The sequence below is a fragment of the Eublepharis macularius genome, chromosome 4 (assembly GCF_028583425.1).
Source record: "Eublepharis macularius isolate TG4126 chromosome 4, MPM_Emac_v1.0, whole genome shotgun sequence".
In the NCBI taxonomy this organism is placed as follows: Eukaryota; Metazoa; Chordata; class Lepidosauria; order Squamata; family Eublepharidae; genus Eublepharis; species Eublepharis macularius.
In genome coordinates this window covers 97834660-97850072 of record NC_072793.1, presented here as the reverse complement: position 1 = coordinate 97850072, position 15413 = coordinate 97834660, and the positions used below count along the sequence as shown (strand labels likewise).

At 43.0% G+C, this 15413-nt stretch overlaps 1 protein-coding gene across 1 annotated transcript in view; it reads left to right on the top strand.

Annotated features, from left to right (window-relative positions):
- Positions 1–15413, top strand: part of CACNA2D2 (calcium voltage-gated channel auxiliary subunit alpha2delta 2) — a 935072-nt gene that overhangs the window by 780682 nt on the left and 138977 nt on the right. The window contains exons 9-10 of the mRNA XM_054977462.1: positions 7609–7659; positions 7980–8079. Of these exons, the coding sequence (XP_054833437.1) occupies positions 7609–7659; positions 7980–8079 (151 nt within the window). The remainder of the gene's footprint in view (positions 1–7608; positions 7660–7979; positions 8080–15413) is intronic.

The following is a 15413-nucleotide window of genomic DNA, read 5'->3' as shown; positions in this document are numbered from 1 at the left end:
ATCGGGGGAACTCTGTTGACGTGATTTATCTGGATTTCAGTAAAGCTTTTCATAAGGTCCCCCATGACATTCTGATGGGCAAACTGGAAGACTGTGGAGTAGACTATAGGACAGTTTGGTGGATAGGGAACTGGTTGGAGGACCGCACTCAAAGAGTGGTGGTCAACGGCGTTTCATCAGATTGGAGGGAGGTGTCCAGTGGGGTGCCGCAGGGCTCGGTTTTGGGCCCGGTACTTTTCAATATTTTTATCAATGATCTGGATGAAGGAGTAGAAGGGCTGCTCATTAAATTTTCTGATGATACCAAATTGGGAGCGGTAGCAAACACCCAAGAAGATAGAATTAAAATTCAACAAGACCTGAATACTCTGGAGAAGTGGGCAGCTGTGAATAGGATGCAATTCAACAAAGACAAGTGCACAGTATTACATCTGGGCCACAAAAATGAGAAGCACAAATACTGGATGGGGGATACACTTCTGGGCAGTAGTATACGTGAAAGGGATCTTGGGGTAAGAGTGGACTGTAAACTGAATATGAGCAGTCCGTGTGATGCGGTGGCAAAAAAGGCGAATTCAATCCTGGGTTGTATCAAAGGAGCCATAGCACCGAAATCGCAGGAGGTCATAGCCCCTCTCTATACTGCCTTGGTCAGGCCACACCTGGAGTATTGTGTGCAGTTCTGGAGGCCTCACTTCAAAAATGATGTGGACAAAATCGAGAGGGTGCAGAGGAGAGCGACAAGAATGATCAGGGGTCTGGAGACTGAGCCCTATGAGGAAAGGCTGAGGGCCTTGGGAATGTTTAATTTGGAGAAGAGGAGGTTGAGGGGGGACATGATTGCTCTCTTTAAATATTTGAAAGGCTATCATTTGGAGGAAGGCAAAGAGCTGTTCCAGTTGGCAGCAGAGGGTAGGACGCGAAGCAATGGGCTAAAACTACATGCACAAAGGTACCGGCTGGATATTAGGAAAAACTTTTTCACGGTCAGAGTAGTTCAAAAGTGGAATCAGCTGCCTAGGGAGGTGGTGAGCTCCCCCTCACTGGCAGTTTTCAAGAAGAGGCTGGATGAATACTTGTCAGAGATGCTTTAGGCTGATCCTGCACTGGGCATGGGGTTGGACTAGATGGTCTGTATGGCCCCTTCCAACTCTATGATTCTATGGTTCTATGAGATCTTCATCTATGAACTCCTTTCATTTGTGTTTTATAAGATCTAACTGTAGGAGTCATGATTAGCCTCAAAACAGTCATATGTTGACTTAGACCCATGCTGGCCAAACATTAGTGTATTTGAACAATCTTACCAAACCAAAAAAACTGAATAATAATTTAATACTGCAAAATAATAATAATTTAATACTGCAAAAACAAAGGAATATAAACATACGTTTCTTAATCATTAAGCATTGGCTTAGTTATCAGTAGAAAGATGTAAGCTCAGGCACAACATTTGGTTGCCAATTATAAGGTAATATTCAATCTAGAAATCCTGGACAAAAGCAAACCCTGAACTCTGACCTCGTGGCATGTGATATCATCAGTTACCAATAAAGAAAGTGCTGGTTATAAACTTCAAAGGCCTTCACGGCCTAGGACCCACAGATCTAAAGGACTGTCTCCTCCCATCTGTCCTCATGTGTCAGGTACAGTGTTTAAACTGCCACCAACTGGCTGTTTCCCCAAAAGGTAGCCTGCCTGACAGCAACCACAGCATGTGCCTTTTCCATTGTAAACCCTACTCTGTGGAACGAGATCCCTGAGGAGATGAGGGGAGCACCATCGTTAGAACTCTTCAGGATGTAAAGCCATTTTATTTGCCAGGGGTTTAGTGGGATATCGATGGTAGGTATATTTTGTGGGGAGGGAATTATCTGGGATTTTATTCTGTTGGTTTTAAATTGTAATGTTTTAACTGACTTGGAAGCTTCCTTGAGCCGCAAGGGAAGATGGGATATAAATATTTAAACAAATAAACAAATCTGATTGGTGATAAAGCTATAGCACAGAGCTTTCCATGTATTTGTCATCAGGGCCAGTGTCAGAACATGGCAAGGTGGGGCAGCTGCCAGGGCTTCTGGTGGGGCCGACTCCTGCTAACTCCCTACTCACACATCTCCTCTGATGCCTGCACTCACATCCTTCCACTGCCTGCTTGTGAGTGCTTTGTCACCTCTGCTCCCAGCTGCATATGCTGTGTAGCGCTGCTGGAGAAGGCATGTGAGTGGTACACAAAGCATCAGCATCCCTGGTGGCCATAGCAGTGGCACTCCTAGCTGTACCCACCACCTAGCACCATCAGGGAAAAGGCATGCAGGCAATTTGAGCAGCTGTGACTGCTGGTGGTGGGAGAGCTTATGAATGGCAAAGAAAGGATGCACAGGCAGGTGGGGCACATGGGTGGAAGGGGCAAGAAAGGGATCCTGGTAGTTGGCATAGGGGGGCGCTGAGCACTCTCTGCCCAGGTACCCCCAAAACCTGGAACTGACCCTGTTTGTCATCATGTCCACAGCGCCACATGGATCTCATGCACAAATATACATCCATATTTTCCAAATCAGTTGTAAAAATTTGAAATGTTTGCCCTTGATTCTGAAGATATTTCTCACAGTCCAGAACCCCATGTGTGCTGAGGGCTCCCAAGCCAACTGTGAGATTCTAAAGTCACCCTCACACAAGAAGAATGTTCACTTTTAATAACTATATGTAAGCCTTTTTTGTGTGTACAATTCCTCTTTGCTGTGTTACAGCTATAGATTTTGGTCAACAGGTATTTCACCTTTTTTTTCTTTAAAAATGCTTGGCAAGGGCACTTGTTTATCTGCTAGTTTAGTTTAGTTTTTGTTTTCGTTTATTCGGTGTTTAACCTGCCCTCCTCACAAGCAGGCTCAGGACGGGATACAACAATCGTAAAATACAATTACAGCAGATTTTGCAATAAAATTCACCAATTAAAATCATATATACACAGAAACATCAGATGGTTGGTTACACATTCCTGCCCCCAGCATACATAGGGGGAGGGAGACAGACAGACAAGATGTAATCAGATACTAGAGGCCGGTGGGAGGCTCGAGGATGGTCCTGATGCTGGCCTCAACCATATGCCAGGTGGAACAGTTCTGTCTTGCAGGCCTGCCGAAATTATACAAGATTGTGGTGAGCCCAGGTGTCTTCAGACAGAGAATTCTACCAGGTTGGGGCCAGGACAAATGAGCCTCCCTGGGCTAGAGATCACCAATAAGTTATTACCCACTGAATGAAGCACTCTCTGGGGCACATAGGGAGAGACGCTCCCTCAGGTATGCTGGTCCCAGCCTGTTTAGGGCTTTAAAGGTTAAAACCAACACCTTGAAATGGATCCAGAATTCCATGGGGAGCCAGTGAAGCTGCTGTAGAATTGGTGTAATATATGCCCTTTATGGAACCCCCATCAGGACTTGAGCAGCTGCATTCTGGACCCACTTTAGTCTCCAGGTCAGACCCAAGGGAAGCCCTGCATAGAGTGAGTTACAGTAGTCCAGCATGGAGGTGACCGTTGCATGGATCACTGTTGTTAGGTCCTGGGCTGAGAGATAGGGAGCAAGTTGCCTGTCTTGCCGCAGATGGAAAAAAGCAGACGCGACTTGGGCCTCCATAGACAGGGAGGAATCCAAGATCACACCAAGACTCCTGACCAATGAGACGGGCACCAATGGAGCCCTGCCCCCAAAGTCCGGGAGATGGATCCTCGCATCTGACAGCCCACGGCCCAAGTACAGGATCTCTGTCTTCGTAGGGTTCAACTTCAGTGTGCTCTGTTTCACCCAACCAGACATGGCCCCCAAAGCTCTCAAAAGGGTGTCTGGGGCAGAGTCAGGTCGGCTTCCCATTAACTGATACAAATGTGTGTCATCCGCATACTGGTGACTACCCAGTCCGAAACTCCACACCAGCTGGGCAAGGGGGCGCATATAAAGATTGAACAACAGGAAGAGAGTATCACCCCCTGCAGGATGTCACATACCAATGACTGGCACGTGGACACCCTCTCCCCCAGCGCTACCCTCTGTCCCCGACCGTGGAGAAAAGAGACAAGCCACTGCAAGGCCATCCCTCGGATCCCCACATCGGTGAAACTAGGAAACTGTCTGGCCCATATGTGGATGACACAACAGAACCACCAGCAAACAAGACAGGGTCCTTGAAATACTCAAGAGAATCCCCACGGTATTCAGGAAAAAGTATCTATATACATTAACAAGAAGAGAAAAATCCTCAAAAACTAGCCTGATGAGGTCTGAAAATGCTCTGGAAGGGACAGAATTTTGAGAGCAGCTTAATATCAGTTAACGGAAAATAGGGGAGGAATCAAACTGCTCAAAATCCTGATTGCTTAAAGGATCCTTAAAGGGGAGATGGGGTGTGAGTTCCAAATTGTTCCCACTGCTAGCAATTCCTTTTGGACCCTCTGCTGTTATTATTTTCCCAGTGAATTCACACACACACACACACACACACAAGCTTTTAAATCTAAAGCAAAAATCTAGCTTATTCGCATTAGCTATATTTGTGTATATGGCTAGATGGATAGATCGATCAATAATCAGCATGGCCTAATAAGAGCTACATATCCTGTTCCTTCTGCTTTTTCTGTAATATATGTCCCAGGAGGGACCTTGCATGCTCACTTCCATCTTTCATGTGACATAGCACAAATGATAAGGATCTAGCTAAATTTTATGTTTGCCCTTTGAAAAAGAATAGAGGTGATTTTTAAAAAGCTTTTGTCACTGTTTACAGAGGGAAATGTGCCCCCTCCTTCAAATAGCTAAAAATAACCTAATCAGGTTTGGCCTTTGAAACCATCAGGGGGGTAAATAGAACCTTAATATATACGCCTGTGTCAGCATAATCATTGCTCCTTAAAAAAAAAAAAAAGGATTGTGATGATGGAAGAGTTTAGCATTTAGAGCTCATTAAGCTGACAAGATGTTGAGCGGCAGGTCACTATCAGTTTACAGAGCCATTCCACATCCTTTCATTTTCTTTCAAGGCAATCTGGCAGTGCCCTCTGGCTTCTTCTCCCTTGCTTGGTTTATTTGAGCAGTGGGCCATTATGGATGACCTGAGATACATACAATATTTGTGTAAATACCTATTCAAAAATTTCATATAACAATATTCTCTGCTATCAGTATCGCAGAACACTGTGCTCTAATAGGCCACATATTGATTCTATTCTGAAAATGTGTTTAGTACTAGTACAACGTTTTGAATTACAGTGATAAAGGTATGGCTTTTCAAGGCGTCTGTTGGAAGTATTAGCATGAGAATGCTTAAAATACCTCTTTCTATGCATAATTTGTTCCCCTGATTTATGCTCAGTTTATGGAAGCAGTTGATCACAAATAGAGATGGGCACGAACAGCAATACGAACCAAAAAAAAGCCACGAACAGCCCAATCAGCTGTTCGCGAACAAGCTGTTCGTGAGCCCCCAAGCCCTTGCAAGCCCTGTTCGTTGCTGTTCGTCAAGCCAGACAATCTGGGACCTGCAATCAATTCCCTTGTCAACCGGAGGCAGGAACTGCCTGAACTCTGTCTGAACTCCTGCTGTTGCCCTGGAAACCCCAATCTAAGCCCAATTTAGCTTGATAGGCAAGTCTTCCTTTCAAGTATGGCGCTCCAAATTTGTTACAAGGAAGCAAAGAGCAGGGGGGAGGGGGGCTCCCAGCTCTGGTTTTGCAGACAGTGAAGAGGGAGAGACAGTTGTTGGCATTTTGAGAGAGAAACAGGGAGAGTGCATTGAAGCTTGAATTTTCTTTTTGTGTGGTGGGATAGGGATCTACCCCTTCAAGTTCCAGGGCTGCTGCCAGGCTCTGGGCCAAGCTATTATTTATTACTGGTACCTTTCCTGCTGCCTGCTCAGGTAAGGTTTCTGGGAATGGTACAGTAGGGATCTACCCTTTCAGGTTCCAGGGCTGCTGCCAGGCTCTGGGGCCAAGCTATTATTTATTATTGGTACATTTCCTGCTGCCTCCTCAAGTAGGGTTTCTGGGAGTGGTGTGATAGGGACCTTGATGGTTGGAGGAGAGCCTGCTGGCCCCCACGAACAACGAACACCATGTTCATTTTTTTTCTGTTTGTGCTCATGTCTAATCACAAACTGCCCTAGTTTAAGCAAAATTTATTTTCTTCCACACACAAAGGTGGTCTTAATGATTCTCGGCCCTGGGTAAAAATCAAAGATGAGGCCAAAGATGACTGCCACACACACCCTTCGTCCCCACCATTACTAGTCCCTGCCACCATTACTATGCCTTGCAAGTTACAGCCCTCACTCTGTGTGAGACAGTGGGAGCCATTGCTGCCACCAAAGCCAGCAACCCAAGCACCAGACAGAGCATATGTAAGCAGGGGGGTGGGACCATGAATGGGTGACCCCTCCTTCCCCTAAGTGTGGGGCCTGGGGTAGCTGCTGCTGTTGCCTATTGGTTAACACTGGCCCATCCACAAACATTTTTATCATTCCTGTTAATTCCCCAGAGAGGGGAGAAAACAGAAAATTAGAATATCAAGAGGAACAGGTCTAGCCTAGCTTTTACACTGACATGCTAGCTTTCTAAGTACAGGGAATTTTTTATGCACGATCATCCAGATTAGTGATTTCCTTGTCTGCAGTCTAAAATAGTCAGCTGTACCATATGATATATATCAAGGCTGCGTACTAGTACAAACTCTAAGCACTAGGAGTTTGTGATAGGTTCCTCAGCATTCTGTACATTATGAACATTGTCACATATTTCGGTCCAACACACTGCTCTTCACTAATTATAATAAAGATTAATTAAAGCTATACTGAAATTTAGACAGAGAATCTTGAGTTTCCTTTCTCTGTACAAAACTGGGTATCTTTTGAAAACATATGTTTTGCTGTATCCACAGAGTCTCAATATTTTATGGTGGTACTGCAAGGCCTATAATTTAATATATTTATGGATACTTTATTTTATATACAAGTTTGATTTTACAACAGTGTTATACAGATACAGGTTTTTTCCTGTAATATGGCAGCCAAAAGATACCAAATACATTCAATGATTTTACTTGGGATACATAAAGATATTACTGAGAACATGTATATCAGATATCAGTAAAATTATCAAACAAAGTGAAATATGTAATTCTAAAATTTAATACAATGAATTGATGGAGTTAATATAATTAATTGATTAAAATGATGAAAATTTAATATAATTACTTGATTAAAATGATGAAGAATACTTTTAAAATATTGTGTCAAAAATGCCAAATAGGTTTTGCTTAGGACTAAACTAGATTTTGTCTCTCTGAGTAATGTTCATTTGAAATGAGATCTGTAATTAAAAAGAGTCCTTTAAAAATGCTTAGGATATAATAAAACAACAACATTAGATGGTTTTCTTAGGCTATCTGATTCCTATCAGGACCAATTAGTGTGCCCCAATGGAATATGTGTAATAAACTAAATAATTAACAATCTCCCTCTCTTTGATAATGCTGCGAGGTAGCGATATTGTGCCCTGTGGGATCATGAAGGCTGTTAGGTACCTGGTACTCACTTTATCCATCTCTTTGCTTCATGCAGGTACATTCAAGGGGCTTCGTCTCCAAAGGACATGGTGATCATTGTGGATGTGTAAGTGTCCCTGGCAGGAAGCATATGGCAAACTTTGTTTCTCTCTCTTTTTTGGATTTCTATAGTCAGCTACTTTCAGTGACATATTTGCTTGTTCAGTCCAAAGGCCATAATTTATCGCTATAGTTTTGTCTCCTAGTAGAATAGCTACAACATTTCAAAGGCATGAGGGGAGCTGATGTGTATGTATGTCACAGTTCATGGTACTAACACAACAAAGGAAAGTTCCCTCAAAAGAAATTGATATTATGGTAGTGAGATTATCAGAACTTGTAGTAACTAGCCTGGCAATATCAACTGTATCTTTTCTTCTTTGACAGGAGTGGCAGTGTTAGTGGTCTGACACTGAAGCTAATGAAGACATCAGTGTACGACATGCTGGACACACTCTCTGATGATGACTATGTTAATGTGGCTTCAGTAAGTGCCTAGTCTGTGGACAGAGGTCAAACAAGAGATAGATAGCAGAGGTGGAAGAAAAGGAGATGCCCTGTGGCATAAACATCCCTCTTCTCCTATGTATCTGTTTCCTCCCCTGTTAACCTTGTTTTAGACTCTCTCTACACAAGACTTCTGACACATTGTTCTTCATGTTTTGGGAGATGCAATGTTAGCCAGGAAGCATAGTTTTAAAAGACAGAGCCGGCGGAGATCACTCAGGAAGGGACAGAGTCTCTCACAGCCCTCCATCCCCTCTGGCATGCTGGACTGTCTCCTCTTCCAGAGCCTTTGCCCTGCTGAGGCTCAGTTAATTCAAAGTTTTAAGCAGCAAGGGCGACAGGGCAAAGACTCTGGAAGGGGAGATAGTCCAGCATGCCAGAGGTGGTGGAGGCTGTGAGAGAATTTGTCCCCTCTGGAGCAATCTCCGCCAGCTCTGTCTTTCAAAACTACACTTCCCAGCTAACATTGTGTCCCCTGCCCCTTGATGAACAAGCACCCAGGTGTCTCATGTAGAGAGACTCTGAATCTTCCTTCCTTATTCTAGTCCCTGAAAATGAAATAGAAATCAGAAATAAATTATTTTGAAGGGTGTGTGTAAAATAATATATTCAGATTTCTGCAATGTATTCCAAAACTAGGTCTGATTTTCAGTGTACAGACTTTGGAATTAAGGGGGGGGGGGGAAGAATTCTAGACATCTTCCCTTGATTATATTCCAGGTGTAAGAGCAGAATTTGGCTTTTGTTACAGTATGCCTATTGACCTCACTATATGCAAACTCTCTTAGTTATATATTGCAATGAACAGTATATATTGTTGTTTAGGAAAGAAGTAAATTGAATGGCACTAATTATACTGTAACCTTTCTTTATTGCCAACCATCACACCATGATGTGCAGATACTCTGTCTAGGCAACTAACTGTAGTGTTCCTGAGTGCTAAGTGACCTTGGATCACTTAGATGCTAAATAGCTGTGTAACTGAGTTGAGAGCTGTGTACAAGTCTATAAGATAGTTACATAGTAATTTCTGTGTTCTATAGTTTTAAGTGCCCTCTAATTGCAGACTGTTTCTTCACTGCAAAAGAGCCAAATGTGACAGTAAAGACACATGTATCCAGTGTCGTTGTTGGGTGCTGCAGGATAGTCAAAAGGTGATATGCTCTGGCATTGCTTCAGTACACCATTATTCCAAATATGGCTTTAGACTACCAGGACATTTATAACAGGAGACCAGAGGTATTATTTCAGTTTCTCCATTCTCTACTCATTTGGAGAGATCTTTCTCTGTCTACATACTTGGTATTTTCTAGGGAAGAAAAGATTTCCTCAGTTGCACATGATTATTACACCATGTTCCAAAAGGAGGTGGGGGGATGGGACATTGATAATGGCTTTCCTGCTATAGGAAAGTTTTATTTTTTAAGTTTATATTTTTAAAATTAAAGAAACAGCTTCCCCTTCCCTTTTCAGAGAAGTTCAGCAGACCAACAGTGCTCTTATACAACATAAAAACAACAACAGCAAAAGCCTTTTGAAACAAACCCCTTGTGGGCTAAACAAATACAAAATATTTTTTCCAACATGCGATAGTTGAGGAGGAGGAGTTGTTTTTGTGTTTTATGCTCCAGAGAAGCACAATTGTGTTCTTTTATAACATGAAACAAAACAAAAAGTCCCATCCAAAATTACCCCTTTGTGTCCTGAAAATAGTATTATTATTCCAGAGCACAATGGCTTAACTGTAAGAGGGTTTTTATTATTTATGTGTGTATGTTTCATAAAAAAGCAACTAAAATATTTTTCAGCATTCAAGAGATTTTGGTTTTGGACAGGTATGTTTTTATTTTTATTTCTCTAGTTTTATTTACTTCTTTTTATAAACTTCTATAATTCTGGAAGAAACCCAGATTCTTACATTAAAGAGGTCTGCTCTACAAATATTTCAAATAACCTGAGTCTGGAGAGACATTTGGCAATCAGGATTTTCCCTAGTATTTTCTCCACAGTTCATATTCAATGAGAATGCGTTCGTGATGCATTCTAGGAACACTGGTTAACTTCTCAGCATCCTGATGGCCACAAGGTCCTACCAGTTTTGCCTTGATGGCTCAGTGACATCTTCCAATGACTCCTTGACTTGATTACCAAGCCTGTTTGGGTGTTGGCCATTGCTTCGCACTTTATACATAGCCTTAGGGAATTATTCAGGGGACCATTCTACTCCAGATCTCCTTGCAGTAGTTCACAGAGAACCCACCTTTGTTTAAACAGTAATGTAGTAAGCTTTTGAGTTGCTTTACCCTGAGGAATATTTTCTTCCATATCCTACCAAGGTACTCAATCCAATTAAATGTGTTAACTGAACCATAGTTTGTTTTTTCTGCATAAGGCATACAACAAACCCCTCTGATCCTATCATTCTTGCATCAGATGCAAAATATTTTGCTGAAGCAAATCACCCACATGGAAAGGCATCAAGTATGGATATACAGTGTACAAAAAATTCATAATCATGTACTCTGGGATAATATAGCAAATAGATAAAGATCTGAAATAACTGAGAGCCCATTGTTTACCTATACAGGTTGCTCTATTAGTTAATTTTCCCTTGTAGTGGATAGCAATTATCATTTTAGAAAAGCATTCAGTACATGTGACATTTGTTCAGTTCCTCTTCCATTCATCTATATGGTTCATCAAAAGGTTTAATAGTGCCGGGGAAGGGCAGAAATGGGCAGAATGACCAACAGCTCAGGAGCAAAGATGTTTTCGCCGGTAGGTGAACTACATAATCAACAACTCTGATCTCTGGGGTTTATGTGGAGTTCCAATACCTGCTCCCAACACTTAAATAACTACTTCTCTAGAAAATGAGTTCTGAAAGCATCTCAAACCAAAATGCTGTATCAGCCCTGTAAAAATAAGTGTGGTCTTTACCTTGCTTTATTTATTTCTTGGTATAATGGGGGGGGGGGGGGGGGAGAACGGTCAGCAGAGGCAGTTCATGCAATTCCTGCAGCCCAATTTACTGTTTGTCACCTTTCCTTACCTGCACTCCAGACTGTTCTCTGCCTTTGATCGATTGCAAATGACAAAACACACCTGCGAGAAATAAATTACATCCTTCCAATGCCATTTCCCCCATGCCAGCTTTGACGGACTATTCTGTTTGTGTGAGATGTTCATTGTAGTGAGGGCTGAGGAGATGGTGGTGAGAAAAGAGAAGAGAAGGCTTTGGCAGAGAGATAGTCACATCAGGTTAGCTAGCAACCCGAGACCATGCTTCTTATATGGATCTGCAATAATGTTAACTGATATGCCCAAAATAATTCTGGTTTTCCAAACACACAACATGTAGAATAAAATAGAAGCAATTAGCAGAGCGAGTTCCTTGTAATTCTTGGTGCAAATAAAGGTACTGCACTTTAACCGTCGGTCTGAAAAAATAAAAAAAAAATACTGAGCATTTAGGAAAACTCTTGGTACATTCCACTTTCTGCCCAGAGTTGTAAGAAATAGCATAAAAATTCACAGTTCATCTAAGAATTTTAAGGGCTCAAGGGATACACACTTTTTCTCTCACACACACATACCCTCATCACTATGGCCCTTGATGGATATGTGGCAAAATATATCCATGACACATACCAGATCCAATACTTCTAGAAAAGCCAGCATGATGTAATGAACAGAGAATTGGATTGGACTTCAGAGTTCCAGATTCATTTCCCTGTTTTGCCACAAAGCTCATATGGTAGCCGTGTGCAGTTCAGTGTGGTATCACAGCCTCACAGGATTGTAGTGAGGCCCATGGCTAGAACCCTGAGTTCCTTGTGAGAAGGGCAGGTTAAAATGTGACAAAGAACATGTTTTCGCTGTATATGCATATCAACATCCCACTGGGCTATAATATCTTGCTTTTAAATGCCAGGTCAGTCACAGGCAAAATGACAGCCATCCAGGATTCAATTCTGGATGAGAAGGCTGACTTGGCATGTATCACAAAGACCTGGCTAGGAGATGGGAGGCATTAACCTTTCCAATCTATGCTCCCCAAGGTACTCAATGATGCATCAGCATAGGCCTGGTGGATGAGGAAGTGTCACTGTCAGCTCTTGGAATTCCATCCTCTGGCTGGATGCCCTGTTGAGAATTCTTGCAGTTTTGAAAGTGTGTAACTAATGTTGGGAGTATGAGGCAGGATTGTGATACTGTTGTTGTACCAACCACCCCGCTGCCCATTCGTCTCCCTTCCTGAGCTGGTGGAGGTGGTCTCAGGGATGGTATTACAGACTCCTTTGTTTGGGGGGGGGGTTCAGTATCCATGCCAAGACTACCTTGAGAGCAGCTCAGGATTTCATTATCTCCATGGCAACCATGGCCAGTCTCAGGTAATGGCAGGCCCCAGACACTATTGTCCTCTGGTCAGGAAGAAGGTGATCTGAACGTGGGGGGATTAAAGATAGTGCCCTTGTCATGGACAGATCACTAAATCCTTGGGTTTAGACTTACAGAAATACCAAGTGTCGTGGTACAGCGACAGCTTCCTCCAGGATCCCCCAGAAAAGCTACCATCTGCCCCAGTGGTGTCACAAAGCAAAGTACAAAAACTGGGAAGTGGGTCCTCACTTTCCAGAGTAGCACACCATCAACAACCTCTCAAACTAACCCACAGCTGAGACCAAGAGGCAAGCCTCAAGCCCTCTGGGCACCCCAGTGCAGACTGAGTCCAAAGAACAGATTACCAGGGTATCTTATGGCAAATTGGCCATGGTACCGGATTCAGATTAAAGCAGTAATACTCAATAATTCCTCCCAAATATAATTAATAAAGTATATTAAACAAAGTGCAATATGCCAATTACAAGAATTTATAGAAGTATGCAAACAAGAGAAGCAAAATAGCAACAGCTAAACAGCTAAACTAAGATACACTTGAAACTTACAAGGCTAATCCAGATGTCACCTGCAGTTCAAGAAATCCAACAGGGCTTTAAGATGTTAAGTCCAGAAGTCCAAGTGACAAAGACAGAAGGGACTCTAGCTATAGGAATCTACCTATAGCATAGTCCTCAAAAGCAAGGGATTAATACTTCAAGCAGAAGTGGACCTAAAAGGTGTTCCTCCAAGAAAGAAGGACAAAAAATAGACAAAAAGATAACTTTTAAAAGCCAGCTGCGTGCAGCAAGCCTGAATTACAACCATAGGGGGCCAGACCTATGACGATGGACTCTGCAGTTGTCTGTCTTCATAGGTGGGAGGGGAGGAGCTCATTACTCCACTTCCCAGAATATCATGTGCTATTTAGATGGACTGCCAGAGCAAGCATCCCTATCTATCCCATCCTTGAGAATTTAACACCTGCAGTGGCACGGAGACTCTCTTATCTGACTGAGAACCAGCAGTTCCACCCCAGCCCCAGTCTTCAAAAGAAAACCTCTCTCTCTCTCTCTCTCTCTCTCTCTCTCTCTCTCTCTCTCTCTCTCTCTCTCTCTCTCTCTCTCTCTCTCTCTCTCTCTCTCTCTCCAAAATCAAAGGGAGCAATAAAAGGAGGGCAATAAATCCATCTGGATCTTAGCTAAGCCAAAAGCTTGAACTAAAGAGTTTGATCTAAACAATAAATGAACTTAGACAAGTGAAGTAGAAAAGAGTCCAGTAGCACCTTTAAGACTAACCAACTTTACTGTGGCATAAGCTTTCGAGAATCACAATTCTCTTCATCAGATGCACTTTATTCTGAATTCTGGCTGGTTATTGGACTAAAACAGCCTTGGTTTCACTGATAGATGATCTGCCCTGGGAGATGGACAGGAAAGGTGTGACCCTGTTAACTATACTGGACATACTGGCAGCTTTTGATAGCATCAATCATGGCATCCTTCTGAGCTGTCTTTTGGGGCTGAGACTCCAAGGCTCCATTTTGTGATGGTTTTGGTCCTACTTTGAAGGTAGGTTTCAGAGTATGGTGCTGGGGGACTGCTGCTCATTGATCTCTGCCTTTCAGGGCCTCCAACTTGTCCCCTATGCTTTTTAACATCTACATGAAGCTACTGGGAGAAGTCATCCAGAGATCTGGGCTGAATTGCCACCAATATGCAGATGATACTCAACTCTATCTCATGCTTCCAGTAGATACCAAGGATGCTGTAAAAACTGAACACGTTGTTTGAGGGCAATTTTGGAATGGGCTAACAAGCTGAAACTTAATCCTAACAAAAGGAATGTGCTACAGGTGAGGGGAAGGTCTGACACAGGAATTGGGATGTCTCCTGTTCTGGATGGGGTTGTACTACCCCTGAAGGAGCAGGTTTGTAGCTTGGGGTGCTGCTGACCAGGACTTATTGATGGATAAGGAATGGCCAGGAGTGCCTTTTACCAGATTTGGCAGAAAAGATCTTGCCCCTTTTGTGTATTCTCTGGTAACAGCTAGATTAGATTACTGCAAAGGGCTCTACCTGGGGCTGCCCTTGAAGACTGCCCAAGAGCTTCAATTGGGACAGAATACTGTGGCCAAAATGTCGACTGGTATGGGTTGTAGGGACCATATCACCACATCTCCCAATTTGTTTCCATATCCAATTCAAGGTGTTAGTACTGAGCTTTAAGGACAAGCTACTCCAATATGAACCTACCCAACCTCTCCAGTTATCTTTTGAGGCCCTGTCATCTTTGAAGCAGCTCTTCAGCGTCTGCAAAGTTCACTAATTTTTCAATTCTTTGCAAGGGACTCAAAAGCCCTACAGTGTCCTCATACTCCTACATCTCCCTTAGCCACTTACAGATCATCTCATTGGTGGCTGATAGTGCCTATGAAAGAAGCAGGTGAAAATAGAGCCGAATACTGGTCCTGGAGGGCTCCTTTCCATGGGCACCACTTGCTGGGCAAAAGTGCTGGTGGTGTCCATGACCAGAGCACTTGATGGACATATTTCAGCCCTTTAAATCCCTGCCCACCACACAGTTGATTGGTGCCTAGTGGCAGAAATCAAGGGATACCTGCCATAGATGCTTCCAACCAGCTGGCTGCACCCAAGACTGGGACCTGGAGCTCATTCTTCCACCACCTGGTTTCCTTTAAAAACAGACAGTGGTAGCCAGCCAGCCAGTTAACTGAGTGCTCAATAACACAGCTTTTAGTGTGCCTAAGAAAGAAGAATAACTCTTCTTCCAACAGGGTGATCCCACCTTTCTCCCACCATTGTATCGGTGATAATCTATTACCCACAATTTGGGCAATGAATTGATCTTTGGTTTTGCCCCTCTGCCTTGTTCTGTGGGCTGTCTGCCTAATTTAAAAAAGACTAAAACACT